The sequence below is a fragment of the Aquarana catesbeiana genome, linkage group LG05 (assembly GCF_042186555.1).
Source record: "Aquarana catesbeiana isolate 2022-GZ linkage group LG05, ASM4218655v1, whole genome shotgun sequence".
Taxonomy (NCBI): domain Eukaryota; kingdom Metazoa; phylum Chordata; class Amphibia; order Anura; family Ranidae; genus Aquarana; species Aquarana catesbeiana.
Window position 1 is genome coordinate 66,540,512 of NC_133328.1, and position 16,555 is coordinate 66,557,066.

Genomic DNA, 16,555 nt, shown 5'->3' on the forward strand with positions numbered 1-16,555 from the left:
AGAGGGGGAGAGGGGGAGAGGGGGAGAGAGGGGGAGAGGGGGAGAGAGGGAGAGGGAGAGGGAGAGGGAGAGGGAGAGGAGAGGGAGAGGAGAGGGAGAGGGAGAGAGAGAGAGAGAGAGAGAGAGAGAGATTCAGAGCATTTACAACTACTTTAACAGTGTGACAGAAACACCAATATAACTGAATGTAATCATTTGTCTATGTAGCCTATTTAAGCAGCTTGAATGCTTCTCATCCACAATCTGTATACTAAAATGACACTAAAATTATGCTTTTTTTTGCCAAAAACAAATTACATACACACCCACTACCTAATGGCCCTGTAATCAATTTTCATTAAATTATTTCTTAGACCTCATGCACACTGGGAATTTAACCCTGGCTCTTATTTGCAGGTGAAAGGTACAGGGGCACCCTCCAGTCCTGCTGCCGGACATCTGAGCTGCTGCATTCCAGGCATTCATCCCTAGGCACATATTACCCTTAACATAATTTCGCTTGGTGCAGAGTCCAGCCCAAACCAACTGCAGCAGGTGTCGGACTCCTATAGATTTTTAGAGGGGCTAGACTATGCACCTATACCTTCCATCCACACCTAATGCTGCAGTCTCATGCACCAGGGATAAATGCCTGTTTGTTTGGGACAAGTATTGCCCATTAGTTGCAGTTCATGTACACTGATCTATACACACTACAAATCCTATAGCCCAGCAAGTGAGGGTGACTACATTCCTACATACAGTGGGACCGTGGACAATTGCACCTAGTCACCCTCTAACAGGACGTTTGATCACACACCTTTTAATAAATCACTTTAACCACTTCAGTCCCGGAAGATTTTACCCCCTTAACGACCAGAGCATTTTTTTGCGATACAGCACTGTGTCGCTTTAACTGACGATTGCGCGGTCGTGCGACGTTGTACCCAAACAAAATTAACGTCCTTTTTTCCCCGCAAATAGAGCCCTCTGCGGGTTTTATTTTTTGTGCTATAAAACAAAAACAAAAAAAAAACACAACAATTTTGGGAAAAAAAGCAATATTTTTCACTTTTTGCTATAATAAACACCCCCCAAAAAATATATTAAAAAAACGAATTTCTTCCTCACTTTAGGCCGATATACATTCTACTACATATTTTTGGAAGAAAAAAAAAAAAATTACATAAATGGACTACAGTCAATTTAACATAATTTTCTATGGATGTAGTTCACATTTGTGCATTTTATGGAAAGGGCCGGGATTTTTTCCTGGTTTTTGGATCCATAGACTTCAATGGATCAAAAATGTCTCTTGAAAAATGCACAATGCACCAGAAATATGCAAACTGCAACCCGCATAGGTGTGAATCAGGCCTAAAGATGTAGTAATTGGGATGATCTGAGGTGTAAAGATGCAGGAATTGCGACTGATCTGAGGTGTAATCAGTGGCAGCCTGTGCATTAGGGGGGCGCCCCCTCTATCACCATTAGATAGATTCATGCAATGCATGAATCTATCTATGGCCGCCGCTGCTCCCCCTATTCAAGTGCCCGGCCCCTTTTCGGGGGCAGGGCACCTGTATTACAGTGGCAGGGGGTGTTTTTGAAGCACCTGATTAAAGCCATAGGCTCTAATAGGCGTCAAAAAAAGTGACCTGCGAGCGCCATGCTGGGTGCTCGCAGGTCACTCAGCTGTGTTAGAAAAGCAAATGAATATTCGCTTTCCTAACACTAAACCGACTCTCCGCCAATCAGGTGCTCGGGTCTGTTACCTCTCACCTGATTGGCTGAAGCGACAGGCGCCACTATTGGATGCCTATCAGGAGATGAAGAGGATGATGAGGACGGCAGCAGACGCACGAAGGACCCTGCTTGTTGCCGTCACCCGCTACCCCACCAAGACAGAGTAAGTGCCGGGCAGACTTTGAGCAGGTGGAGGTCACAATAGGGGCATTCAAGGGCACAGTGGCTGCATTTGATGTTTTTCTTTTTTCAACATTTTTTTTTGTACCCCTCCAAAAATTTTGAGCACCAGCCGCCACTGGGTGTGATGGTGGAGGAAATTGGGACTGAACTGAGGTGTAAACGTGCAGCAATTGGGGGTGATCTGAGGTGAAAAGATACAGGAATTGGGGTTATCTGAGGTGTGACAGTGCAGGAAATTGGGACTGATCTGAGGTGTAAGGCCTGGTTCACACCTATGCATTTTTTAGTGCGTTTTCAGTTTTGCAGAAACACACTACAGTCCATATAACATCATTTTTTATGGATTTAGTTCACATTTGTGCATTTTATGGGAAGGGCCAGGGATTTTTTTTCTGGTTTTTGGTTCCAAAGACTCAATGGATCAAAAATGTGTCTTGAAAAACGCAAAATGCACCTGGAATATGCTAAATGCAACCTGCATAGGTGTGAATCACGCCTAAAGATGCAGGAATTTAGGTGATCTGAGGTGAAAAGATGCAGGGATTGGGGTGATTGGAGATGTAAAGGTGCAGGAAATTGGGACTGATCTGAGGTGTGGAGGTGCAGGAATTGGGGTAATCTAGTCCTTGGCTGGCATATTCATTTCTACTTTATCGTACATGCCTTATAGCACACGTCTTGTTTTTTTCTATTGTTCAAGTAACTTTTTCTTTTCGTCATTGAAAGTGTAAAGTTATGTTTTTTTTTTTTTTATAACTAGCACACGGGGCTCAAAAGGTTGCCTACCCCTGGTTTACTATCTGCTTTGAGTTCAACAATAAGGAGGTACTGTAGGTACATTGTCTTACCTTGTTCAGTATGATTCCACATGCCTGCTGCAAACACTGGTGTAAATGCTTTGCATCTGCCAACTGGTTGGCGAATCTGAGTAACTCTTTAGTAGTCCCATATCTAACAGAAGACAGCAGAGAGGTTTCCTGCCCACTGAGGAATAAAGAGTCCGTCCTCTCCTCATAGTAAGTCTCTTGACACGCTTTTACTTTGCTCTTGCTCACGGCACATACTTCCCCATCTCGATAGAGGTTTTCCATTATCGTGACCACATCAGACACATTGAAATAGGGGAGCAACAGCTCCATTTCCTCCTTCTGGTCGCCGTTTGTGCTAATAAAATCCATGACGGCACTGCTTTCCAGAGCAATACCTAAAAAATAAAATCACAATTGCTTTAACGTGCATTGGGCCGATACCTTGTTTCCTAGAACTTGGGAGTGATCTGAAGTGTGAAGGTGCTGGAATTGGGGTGATCTGAAGTGTGAAGGTGCAGGAATTGGGGTGATCTAAGGTGTGAAGGTGCAGGAATTGGGGTGATCTGAGGTGTGAAGGTGCAGGAATTGGGGTGATCTTTATGAATGATGGCAGTGTTGATAAAGCAACCCCCTTGGTCAGTGTTCAGAGGAGAAACTGCTTGCACAGAACCTGGAAGATTGTGGCTATGACTAGAATACCCCAGCTAGTATAGGGATTTCCAGGTTCTCCATCGGTCCCTCAGATAAATTTTACTTACGTACTCATTATACTCAGCCTCATCATACTCATCATAGGCACATTTTGTTTACATACACATTATACTCAGACCCATCATACTTAACATAGTTATCATACTGAGACTCATCATGCCCATAGGTTTAATTCTGCTTGAACCACTTCAGCTCCAAAAGATTTACTCCCTTTAATGACCAGGCCATTTTTTGCGATACGGCACTGCATTATGTTAACTGACAATTGCATGGTCGTGTGACGCTGTACCCAAATACATTTTTTGTCCTGTTTTCCCACAAATAGAGCTTTCTTTTGGTTATATTTAATCATCATTGCGTTTTTTATTTTTTGCACTATAAAAAAAAAAAAATCTATTTTTTACTTTCTGCTATTATGCGCTTTACTGTCATTTTAGCATTGCTTTTCAGCTGCTAGTGGGGTGGCTTTAACCCCCGCTAGCGGGCAAAAAAGGCTGCAGCGGCGCTACGGCGGTGCTGCCCATTGATTTCAATGGGCAGGGGCACTTTAGGAGCGGTGTATACATCACTCCTAAAGCGCCTCAAAGAAGCTGTTAGCAGGACTTTTTTTGACGTCCTGACAGCGCATCGTTCCAGTGAGAAAGCATTCAGGCTTTCACATTCGAGTGATAGGAGAGGCACTTTACAGGCGCTATTTTTAGCTCTATAGCGCCTGTAAAGCGCCTCAGTGTGAAAGGGGTCTTAAACATAGCCAATAAAACAATGTAAAAAAAAAAAATTTCTTTTTTACATTTAGGCCAGTATATTAATTGGTTTGCGCAAAAGTTATAGCATCTACAAACTATGGGATATTTTGATTTATTTTTACCAGTAATGGCGGCGATTAGCGAATTATAGCGGGGCTGCAATATTACAGCAGACAAATTGGACATTAACTGACACTTTTTTGGGCATCAGTGATCAGTGCTAAAACTATGCACTGTTACTGTACTAATGACACTGGCAGGGAAGGGGTTAACATCAGGGGTAATTGAAGAGTTAGCTGTGTGCCTAGCCTGTGTTTTCTAACTGTGCAGGAGGTGTTTTTTTTACTATGAGAAAGCATGGATCCATGTCCCTGGCTTTGCAGGAACACAGGATCAATGCCTACCCTACTGACAGAACAGCGATCTGCCATGTTTGCATAGGCAGATTGCCGTTCTGCCTGTGTACATAATGATCAGCGGTGCCGGCAGGACATCTGTGTACAATCACGGCAGTGCACTCGTGCCTGCTACCTGGAAGTGCAAGATCACGATAGATAGATAGATAGATAGATAGATAGATAGATAGATAGATAGATAGATAGATAGATAGATAGATACACACGATCCTACACAGAGCGGCCGCCCTGTAGCAGTAAAACTGTCATAGGGTGGTCTGCAAGTGGTTAACGTGGAAGAAAAGCCTAAGTCTAAGGCCACTTTCACACTGGGGCGTTTTTCAGGCGCTTTTGGGCTAAAAGTAGCCCATGTAAAGTGCCTGAAAAACAGTGTGAGAGCCCAAGTGCTTTCACGCTGGGGCGGTGCACTTGCAGGACAGGAAAAAAGTCCTGCAAGCAGCATCTTCGGGGCATTGCGGGAGCGGTGAATACACCGTTCCTAAAACGCCCCTGTCATTGAAATCAATGGCCAGCGCTGCCAAAGCGCCTGCAAAGCACTTCGGCAGTGGCGCATTGCGGGTGCTTTTAACCTTTTTCAGACGCTAGCGGGGGTTAAAACCCCCCGCCCCAGTGTGAAAGTAGCCTTACTATTCTTAAAAATGTTCCAACAATGGATGGGCTATGGGAGCCTATGGTTGACGTCATTGCTCCTGAAAGTCCAAACCACTGTTGAGCATTCCCTGAGTCGGAGCTTCAGGATCAGGTAAGCAGATTAAAAATAGGTAAGTATGCAGATCTATTTTATACAGGTTAGGTAGGATAGATAGACTTGGGCTTTTCTTCCACTTGAAGCCCTTCACCGAGGAGGTGCAGATGGCGATAGCTTTGTCAATGCACTGAATGGATTATTTGCTATGGATTTTATAATGGAGAGCAGCTCACTTTCCTTCAAGTGGCGATTCTGATGAGGGTAGCGGACCACTAGAGAACCTGCACCCATTTGCTGGAAGTGCTGAATCCATAAAAAGATAAACTGGTTCTGAAATTTGCCTAAATGCTTTTATATATTCTGCTTCGCCTTCGTCACGCCCCGACCTGGAACAACAGGACAATTATTTTATTCCAAGTCACCCAAGTATCTTTCCTAGCTGAAACAAAGCACAAAGCAGAAGTTGTCACCATTAGACGCAGCTCGGGCTTCACAGGAAGGAACCAGTCTGTTCAATCTGTCACTTTCCTATGCTTGTGACACTGAGGAAGTGGTCACAATTAGCAAAAAATAAGTGGTGCAAGCAGCGGCTTTCCTAAAGCACTTACTGAAAATGTGTATAAGGGGCTGGACAGCTGGAAGGCCTATCCTGCTTGGGAGAGAAGCCTGGGACATAGAGATCGCTGGCTGCTCCAGGGAAACGATGAAAGTCCAAATCAGGCATATTGAGGTAGGTTCCCACTGCACAGGTTCAATAAAGTGTGTGCGCGTTTCTGCACATTGTGTGTGTGGGGCAGCCCCTTGATTTCAATGGGGTGCCTCACACGCCAGAAACACGTAAAAGTCCCTGACCCTTTTTAAAATTCATGTTGCAGCACCAGGCGGTTTGGCGCACACGTTGGCAAAATGCATGAGGGTGCCATTAACTATTATTGACACCATCAAGAAACTGCTAAAGGGCAGTGCATTTATGTGCATGTTGGGTAAACGCAGAATTTTCCTGCATTCCCGACATGTACAAGATGTGAATCTGAGAAGTTGGAGGGGGAAGGAAGTTACTACTCTGATGTTTGTCCAATCTAATCCAGATGATCATTTAAAGGAGAAGTAGGGCCACCGGCCACTCCTGTGACCCTGATTCCCCCAACAGCCGCTGTCGGCTGATGTCACTCAGCCGGTCCAGGCTCTGCACAAAGTGAACAGCCTTTTTGCCATAAAGTGTCACTAAAGGCAAAACTTTTTTTTTTTTTTTTACATTTTGGATAGAGTAAGGGAGGGTCAAAACGCCTGTCAGTTTTTTGCCATCTGTGTCCCATGGGGGAGAATTCCCTTAACTTCCTGTCCTGCAGGCAAAACAGGAAGTGAGAGCAAATCCCTCCAAAGTGAGGAAAGCCCAGGGTGTCACCAGAACTAGTGTCCCCACTGGAAGATTTCCCCTCTATTCCTGTTCTGATGTCAACCCAAAATTTGAGGATTTCTTTTACTTTCAATGATAAACAGCAAACAGAACAAATAGAGAGGGTGGATCGCCCTAACGGGGGCACTCACAAAAAAAAAAAATTGTTTTCCTTTAGTTTAGTTAGTTGCGTACATCAACTCCCTTATATTTTGAAACCTGACATGCCTGATTTACCAAGCACTGAAAGGATATGACTGGCAGCCCTGGGTTAAGGACCTTCAAAAACAAGTGGACAATGGCAGTTCCCATATTTCTATATTAATAAATTCCTTTAACCACTTCATACCCCGCCCATAGTAATATGACGTCCGCAGGAGGGATCTCCCATTCTGGGCAGGCGTCATATGACGTCCTGGGCTTCCCGGCCTTCTAGGGGGGGCGTATGCTGCGTCACTCGGGAGCCGGTCCACGTGCCCAGCGGCCGCGATGTCCGCCAGGCACCCGCAATTGCCTGATAACAGAGCAGGATCGTGGATCTGTGTGTCCTGTCAGGGGAGAGGAGACTGATCATGTGTTCCCAGTACAGAGGAACACTGATCAGTCTCCTCCCCTTGTGAGTCCCCTCCCCCACAGTTAGAATCACTCCCTAGGCAACATATTTAACCCCTTGATCGCCTCTAGTGTTAACCCCTTCCCTGCCAGTGACATTTATACAGTAATCAGTGCATTTTTATAGCATCGATCACTATATAAATGTGAATGGTCCCAAAATAGTGTCAAAAGTGTCCAATGTGTCTGCCGCAATGTCGCAGTCACGATATAAAAATTGCAGATCACCGCCATTACTAGTAAAAAAAAAATAATAATAATAAAAATGCCATAAAACTATCCCCTATTTTGTAGACGCTATAACTTTTGCGCAAACTAATCAATATAAGCTTATTGCGATTTTTTTTACCAAAAAGATGTCGAAGAATACATATAGGCCTAAAGTGAGGAAAAAAATTGTATGTTTTTTTTTTTTTTAAATTGGGATATTTATTATAGCAAAAAGTAAAAAATATTGGGGGTTATTTACAAAAGGCAAATCCACTTTGCACTGAAAGTGCACTTGGAAGGGCAGTCGCTCTAAATCTAAGGGGTAGATCTGAAATGAGGGGAAGCTCTGCTGATTTTATCATCCAATCATGTGCAAGCTAAAATGCTGTTTTTTATTTTTCTTGCATGTCCCCCTCGGATCTACAGCGACTTTACTTCCAAGTGCACTTGCAGTGCAAAGTGGATTTTCCTTTAGTAAATAACCCCCATTGCGTTCTTTTCAAACTTGTCACTCTTCTTTTGTTTATAGAGCAAAAAATTAAAACCGCGGAGGTGATCAAATACCACCAAAAGAAAGCTTTAATTGTGAGGGACAAAAAGATAATTTGGGTGCATGACCGCGCAATTTTAATTCAAAATGCGACAGCGCTGAAAACTGAAAATTGGCCTGGGCAGGAAGGGGGTGAAAATGCCCTGTATTGAAGTGGTTAAAAGGTCACAAGAGTTCCAAAGCTAAACTTGTGGGTTTACTTTCACTTTCCTTTCCTTTTTAACTGCAAAGAATGCAAAGCCAGAAACAGAGAACAAAAACCTTTGAAAACAAGAACTTAAGTTCTGGGCACCAGTCCTCAGGAAGCATGTACTGGAAATGGAGCACAAAGAAGGGCAACTAAGCTAATAAAGGGTCTGGAGGATCTTAGTTATGAGGAAAGGTTGCGAGCACTGAACTTATTCTCTCTGGAGAAGAGACACTTGAGAGGGGATATGATTTCAATTTACAAATACCGTACTGGTGACCCCACAATAGGGATAAAACTCTTAATAAAACACGTGGCCACTCATTAAAATTAGAAGAAAAGAGGTTTAACCTTAAACTACGTAGAGGGTTCTTTACTGTAAGAGCGGCAAGGATGTGGAATTTCCTTCCACAGGCGGTGGTCTCAGCGGGGGGCATCGATAGTTTAAAAAAAACTATTAGATAAGCACCTGAACGACCACAACATACAGGGATATACAATGTAATACTGACATATAATCACACACATAGGTTGGACTTGTGTCTTTTTTTAACCTCACCTACTATGTAACTATGTAAGATATTAGGGTTAAACTTTGTGCAGAAACTACTGATTATTCACTCACATTCAATTGTGTGTCATCTGTATATAAACAGAAAATTGGCTCACAAATCCACCCAGAGAAAATTAAATGAAATTATTCATGGACTTGTTAAGTGACATCATGGCATGCTGAGGTCTTGGGCAAGGTATATTTATGTTTATGTGACTTTTTTTTATTTGTATTTTTTTTAGGTTTTTAGGTTCTTGGAGCTGCCTTTTGTCTAATGCATGCTGCATTGTTTGAAAGAAAAAAAAAAAAGGGAGGTGTAACAGTAAGGATATTACATGCACCACCCTATCCCCATAGATAGTGGAAAAGGGTGTGTCAGGGGCTACTCCAAAATATTGCCCCACGACAAGAAAAATGTTGTGGACTATCTCAGTACCCAGGGAGTTAGACAAGGTAAATATAAAAAAGTATAACATTTATTGAAGGAAGGACGTAGATAAAAAACATTAAGTACAACAATACATAAAATAGTTATTGCATACAGTTTCAGATGGTTTAAAAAAGAACAAATAAAACCCCACTGGTACAGTGCCTTGCAAAAATATTTACCCCCCTTGGTATTTTTCATGTATTTTTGAGTATTGATAAGTTTAAGAGTGTCCTCATCGATGAGGCCTTCCCAAAATGCTCAAGTTGCGACCAAGTTTATCCTGACCAAAAACTATTTTATATACATGGACCAGATCTACTTACAAACACAGGGAGTGGCCATAGGCAAAAATTTTTTTTTTTTTTTTTTTCAATTGCATTTTAGTGTAAATATGAGATCTGAGGTCTTTTTTACGCCAAATCTCATATTTAAGAGGTCCTGTCATGCTCTTTTTCTATTACAAGCCCTTGCTATGCTTTGCAGAGCTGTGATTATCTCCACCCTGCAGCTAAAAAAAAAACAAAAAACACATTACTATGCTAAAGGTCAAGAGGGAAAGTCCCAATTGCAAAAGAGAAAAAATAAAAAGTCTGGTTACTGCAAAATTTAAAAAATGAGCTAAAAAAAAAAAAAAAAAAAAAAAAAAGGAGGAAGGACTCTTCACTTTTTTCTTTTTATTTGTAATTTGAAACAGTACCAATTTGTAACAAATAAATACAAGAAAAACTGACCATGATAGCCAATTAGAGTCCACATGCTCAGTTCACTATGCTATAAACCTAATAGATGTCAGATGGCTGAAATAATTGTTTTGGCAAATAGCGCAATCATTACCGTTTAGTGATCCAAGCTTCGTCTGTACATTTTACAGGGCAGGAGTAGAAAAAAAAAAAAAAAAAAGGAATGACTTATTGGGTGAGAATTACTAAAACTGGAGCATACAGAATCTGGTGCAGCTGTGCATAGCTCAAAAAAAAAAAAAAAAAAAAAAAGAAGAAGAAATGGAGATTTGGAGGAAGCTGAGAACAGAAGGTACTTTTTTTTTTTAAGTTAAGAATACTTACTTGAGTCTTTTTTTTTTAATCGGTAGTAAACACCACTTTGTGATTTTTACCTACTGGTAAGCTGATAAGAAAGCTTACCTGTAGGTAAAATGAATATCTCCTAAACATGCACCTCTTAGGAGGTATTCACTTGTTTGGTAGCCGGTGACTTCACTGGCGCATGCTCTTTGAAGGAACAGAGCCCCTGTGCCATGACCGTGACTCCCGCACGCATGCGCGGGAGCAACGTCATTCCGTCTCAGACATTCAAGCGGCCAGAGCCTGTAAACCCGGAAGGAAGACCAGGTAAAAATGGAAAGGAGGGCTTTGTTTCAAGGGAAGTCTTTCATAATGTGCTTGTAGGAGATGCATACTAGCACATGCTGACATTACCTTACAGGAGGAATTTTTTTTTTCTAAACTTTACTATAGCTTTATAGCAGAGTTTAGTGTCACTAGAAATACCGTGAAGAATTACAAAATCAGTAAAATGTCAGGACACCTGATATGGACATACCCGGTCCAGGTCAAAAGACCAGTAAGTAGTAAAGGAAGAATGCATTCACCTCCGAAGCCAAGTCAGCAATGGCAGCCTTCATATCTATGTCCTGACAGCGTCTTTTTAAACAAATCTCCTCCAGTCTCATTATTCTGCAGACTTCTTATCTACATGACACTAAGTGATAGGAATGTAGTTGTTATGCAGTTTGGTATGTTTGCGGACAACACCAGGATACCGGGTGATCTCATGGGTTCATTCGGTGCTCTGCATTCCCAGCTAAGGAATTTCACAAATGTGATTGTCCATATTTGGCCATTAGTAGACCGGATGAGCTGGACCACCTTGCAGCCACCAGCACCTGAACTTCATGCTTAGTACCAGAGCCTGGCTATTTATGTTCTATAATTATTATCCAAGCCTCTCCATCTGGCAACAACACCCTGACTGGCTCTGCATTAAATAGCAGCACCGGGAGGGTTGATGTCGTTTCCTAGGTGACAGACCTCTCCAGACACCTTGGCCTGGTCCTCTGGGATCATATACAAAGAGCAGCCACCTCCAACGTGCAGATCACTGGCTAGGAATTCATTCATATTAAAATAAACTCTCCATACATTCCCAGCCAGAGCTGAACATGGGTAAACCATACAATCATTCAGCGCTCCTTTGATCACCTAATGCTCACATTCACTTTACAACAGAGGAGCAGACGTGGAGTTTATTCTACAAGCTAGCTGGAAAAACTTCAGTCTTGGAAAAATGTTTGACGCAATATATACCACTTATAGACAAGCCATCTTGTATCGCCAGGGGGGGGGGGGGGGGGGGGTCACATTTTTGAAACAGCATGTGTACATACCCTTATTTAAGTGGGTGGTTGGGGGGGGGGGCAGAGTGGTGGTAAAACTGATGCTCAAATGCCTGCTTTTACTACCCCTTGGATGCACATCTGAACAAGCCCTGAGGGATAACATCACAGTTTAATACAAATTGTCACCATAAGCAATGCCTGTATACAGAACATCAATTGACACTTGGGGCCCTTTCAGACGGAGCGGACTCCATCAAGTGGATCCACTTGCTCATTGAGGAATCTCTCCACTGATCCCCGCTGAGCAGGCGGATGACAGGTCCATGTCCGCTCCGCTTTGCAGAATGGATACGGACACAGCCTGCTCTTCTCTATGGGGCGGTAGGATGGGAACAGATTGACTGTCATCCGATCCGTTAGGCAGATGGGGAACGGATCCCCATCTCTCTGTTTTTGGTGGCCCAGATTGGATCGGATCCTGGGCAGATGTGAGCAGACACATGTCCACTGACATCCACCACTCCATAGAGAACTATAAATGGTCCAATCGGGTCCGCCTGTCAGTTTTTCAGGCGAACCCGATCGGTCCTTCAGTGTGAAAGGGGCCTAAGAGGTAGAGAAATAATAAATCAAGCCCAGATGTGTCCAATTCCGGGAGGCACAGGTGCAGCATCCAGCCCTGGAAGGCTGAAATGCCCTACCCAGGGTTGAACACTGTACCAAGTGCTACTCTCAATTAGCTCCACATGTGTTCAGGGACATATGCCTGGAATGCAGATACTCTGCGCTCCAGGCATATGTCCCTAAATGCATAGGGCCCTAGACATGAGTTCCACTCAGTACAGTGTCCAGCCACATATTTCAGCCTGTCATAGACTTTGACAGGCTTCAAGCAGTGCAGCTGGAAGTTCCACCTCTGCCTCCTGGGCACACTACAATGCCAGGATTGGATGCACAGGGGCCAGACACCCATTGTGCAAAGGTAAGGGGCCTAAATCAATGTGAAGCTGAGACATTAACATGGATCAGTCCTTGGACTGCACCCAGGACCAGTGACTAGTGATCAGCTGTCCTGAACTTGGAGGGAGAGTCCTAATTTCCCCAAGGACCATCCCCAAACATATTTCAGGGTTTTTTTTCGCAACAATCACTCATTACACACAATTTCCAGTGACTATCTGGGCTTATCAGTAATAGTTTATTGAACTACCAGTTTTTCCAATGATAAACCACTTGTATCCCATTTTAATAAACGTGCCATGACGCATGATGCGTTCTCGTTTGGATATTAAAGGGCTCACAGATGTTGGTGTACACCTGGCTCGTCCTTCTCCATTTTGCACCATTCCTGGTTAGATAAGGTTCACAAGGCAGGACCTTCATAGGTTTTGTTCCTGGTTATACCATGTAATGGTAATACTGATAACACTTATCTGAATGTTGAAGGCACGTTTCCAGCACTGCACATACACATGACTCTTTCATTTACCTTTTAAAAAAAGTGTTTTATAATGAGTCACTATGTGCATTTTGCAGACTTTCAGTGTAATTAAACACGTGTTTTCCAGGCCAAAAGAACTTATCTTTGTATCTTTATGTATGAAAAAAAAAATGAATGTGTGCGTATTATATCATATTCTGCCAATTCCTAAAGAAAATGTAATTCCTGGAACCTGAAGAGAGGCAAGCTGGATTTTCTTGAAAAAGCTCAGTTCAAAACGTATAAGCAAAATTGCTACTATTGAAGACACTGGGGGTTTTACAAAAAAGGTAGTCGCTTCACTAAGGCTCACCATACATGTTACAATCTGAGCATTCAATTTCTGCAATCAACTTTAGACCTACCGAGACTATGAAATATGGGGACTTCTCCAAACTATCCAAACAATTTGTTTAGAATCAGACAGGCCCTAGTACTACATAGTGATTGGTAGATCTAAAGAAGATTGTACAATCAGACGGTAACGTGTTTTGTGAGCTTTAGTGAAATGAATGTTTATTGTGCAAAGTGACCGTTAAAGCTAGGTACACACTACATTCTTTTTTTTTTTTACGCAACCAGGTCAGAAGTAGCTGTACTAACCATGTGAGGTTAGTCCAGCGATCTCCCCCCGCTGAGCTGTTGCTGTCTGACAGGGGGATGGCCCCCCCTGCCAGAACATTCTGATCAGTGCTCTCTGCCATTGGCTGAGAGTGCTGAACTGGAGTCGGTCGGCTGCTGGTTTTCCAGCATCCACGTTCGACAGGAGCTGGCCGAACAACCAGCTTCTGTCGGACAGACTGACATGCACGAGCAGAATGTCGGCCGGTATTTTTTGTATCGGCAAATGTCTCCCGACATTCTGCCCGTGTGTACGGGGCTTTAGAAAAGATGAACTTGAGTTCACTTAGAATACCCCAATCATGTACAGGGAAATGTAATTTTTTAATAATATATATAATTTTTTTGTACTGTGCATGATGAGCCCTAAGTACTTCCAATCAGCATGTCCTTTAGGTGAAGTCTAAAAGTTCATAGGCGTAAAAAAAACCCTAATAATTATACTAATACTACAGACAAAAAGCAGAAATTGTGTTCTTATGACCAACTCTGACCCCCTTCTTCTACTCCTTGACTGGCAAGGGTCTCCCTCAACACTCCTTAACTGGCAAGGGTCTTCTTGCCCAGGTCCAACCCAACATAGAAGACTGACAGCAGGAGAAGACCAAGTTGTCCACCGTGTCTGCCACCTATTTTTTTTAAACATTTTTGTATAAGAACAGATCTATGCTTATCCCATGTAAGTTTACTTACCATTTATTGATTCTCTACCTCTGCTGGAAAACTAAACTTTCAGTAAAATAGTCTTTTCTATTGATCATCTTTTACTATTGTTGCCAGTTCTGTCCTAATCCTTAGTTGGGGGCATACTAGTCTACAGCATCCTTTCTCAACCAGCGTTCTTTGAAATCCTAGGGTTCCTCCAGAGGTTGCTAGGGGTTCCTTGAGCAAAGAACAATTTCTGCCCCTTAGATAAGTAACCACTGACACCAATTGATCTTTTTAGCTATTATTATTATTATTATACAAGATTTATATAGCGCCAACAGTTTATACAGCGCTTTATCTGTAAGGCCTCTTTCACACGGATGATCCGTATGTCCGTTTTTCATCCATCCGTTTTCGGATGAAAAACGGACATACAGTCATCCCTATGGAGCGTCGGATGTCAGCGGTGACATGTCCGCTGACATCCGACCCGCTCCGATCCGAAAAGTGTAACGGAGGAAAAACCTACTTTTTCCTCCGTTTTCGGATCGGATCGGATGACGACGGACACTACGGACCGTCATCATCCGATCCCCCCATAGGGGAGAGCGGCGCTCTGACAGGTCCGTCGCTGCACAGTGTGCAGCGATGCACCTGTCATCTTCCTGCTCAGCGGGGATCGGCGGAGCTATCCCCGCTGAGCAAGCGGATGTTCACGGGGCGGATCATGACTGATCTGCCCCGTGTGAAAGAGGCCTAAGGGGGATTCTTCCTAATGACCCCAAATATAAGGACCATTTTCCCCAGTGACCATAAAGTCAGCCATAGACAGTCTGAATCTCAGCCGGTGCAGCAGGTAACTAGATTCAAACCATGTATGGGCAAGCTGATTGTATCATCGCTCGACTTGGGTGCAAGCAGCTTTTTGCCAGCTGCTAACAATAATAAATAGGGGTTATTTACTAAAGCAGAAGAGAGCAATATCTGGTGAAACTCTGCATAGAAACCAATCAGCTTCCAGGTTTTATGGCTAAAACATTATTTAACAATGTGATATTAGAAGCTGATTGGCTACCATGCACAGCTGCACCAGATTCAGAGTGCTCCAGCTTTAGTAAATCAACCTCACTGTGATCTCCAGGCAGAGACGGCTCCCTGGGAGAACACAATGGCTCCATGGGAGGCATATCCTCATTACCACTGACTGTGTTGATGAGGGAATCAAGCAAGTTTCTTTATTGCAACCTGTGGTTGCAGGAAAGAAAATCATATTATCTATGTCCAGCTTTACACTAACGTAACATGAGCTGCAGATAGAGTCATCATTAGCCAGGGATTCCCCGAGACCGAAAAGTTATCTCCAGGGTTCCTCCATATTACAAGGTTGAGAACAGCTGCTCTACAGTCCCACTTATGATAGTATTATCCCATATAAAAATAACTTCTATGACCATCACCAGTGGGACAATGTTGCTCTGGATATGCGTATGTTCCACATGCACTAAATGGGGGCGCCAAGTCTGTCACAGCCCTTAATTTGCAGCAATTTTCCGAGAAGTTGCTAAGTTTGGAATAGTTCACCAATAAAATAAAGAAAAAGAAAACTGCGGTTCCTTTGTAAAAATCTGTTGTGCAGAATTGTTCTAATTTAGAAAGTAAGGATTGTAAGCTCTTCGTTCCAGGGCTGCATCTTACCTGCGTACTCCATCATTCCAGGCATGGCTGGGGCAGTGTGGGGGTCACTTGCTGCCCATGGGGAGAGCAGGATAGGCAGCGCAGGCGGCACCCATGTCCTGTGTTGTGTGCTGCTCCCAGTAGCTCAATGCTGGAAAGTCCAGACAGGAAGTTTTTCTCGAGAAGCAGGCAGGACTCTTCCAGGAAATGATGAGAATGTAGCAGCAGGAGCTACGATTAACCCCTCCAGTCCTAATGAAGCGGACAGAGACGAAGGCAGTGTGCTCATCCTACGAGACACAAAACAGGTCTGATCAGCAGCACTAGACAGTCAGAAGTAAACCCCCCTCTTCTCATGACACAACCAGGGGGAGGGCCTTCCCAATCTATATATTCATACAGCCAGAGCTCATGATGAAAGGAAACTAGAGCCACAGCAAAGGGTATTTCTGTGATATTCATGTCTTGTGTATGACTAAAAGATTATATCATTTTATCACAGAAACGTAATCAGGGCTAAAGGTCAGCAGCGTTTATGTTACGATCAAAAAGCTAAAACA

The 16,555-nt window shown here is 43.2% G+C and overlaps 1 protein-coding gene across 1 annotated transcript in view; it reads right to left on the bottom strand.

The window, feature by feature from the left end:
* The window catches only part of MAP3K8 (mitogen-activated protein kinase kinase kinase 8), a 49,278-nt gene extending 32,932 nt beyond the window's left edge, over window positions 1-16,346 (bottom strand). The window contains exons 1-2 of the mRNA XM_073629845.1: window positions 16,017-16,346; window positions 2,757-3,112 (exon numbers count right to left, since the gene is read on the bottom strand). Of these exons, the coding sequence (XP_073485946.1) occupies window positions 2,757-3,112; window positions 16,017-16,041 (381 nt within the window). The 5' untranslated portion in view covers window positions 16,042-16,346. The remainder of the gene's footprint in view (window positions 1-2,756; window positions 3,113-16,016) is intronic.
* Between the last annotated feature and the right edge of the window lie 209 nt (window positions 16,347-16,555).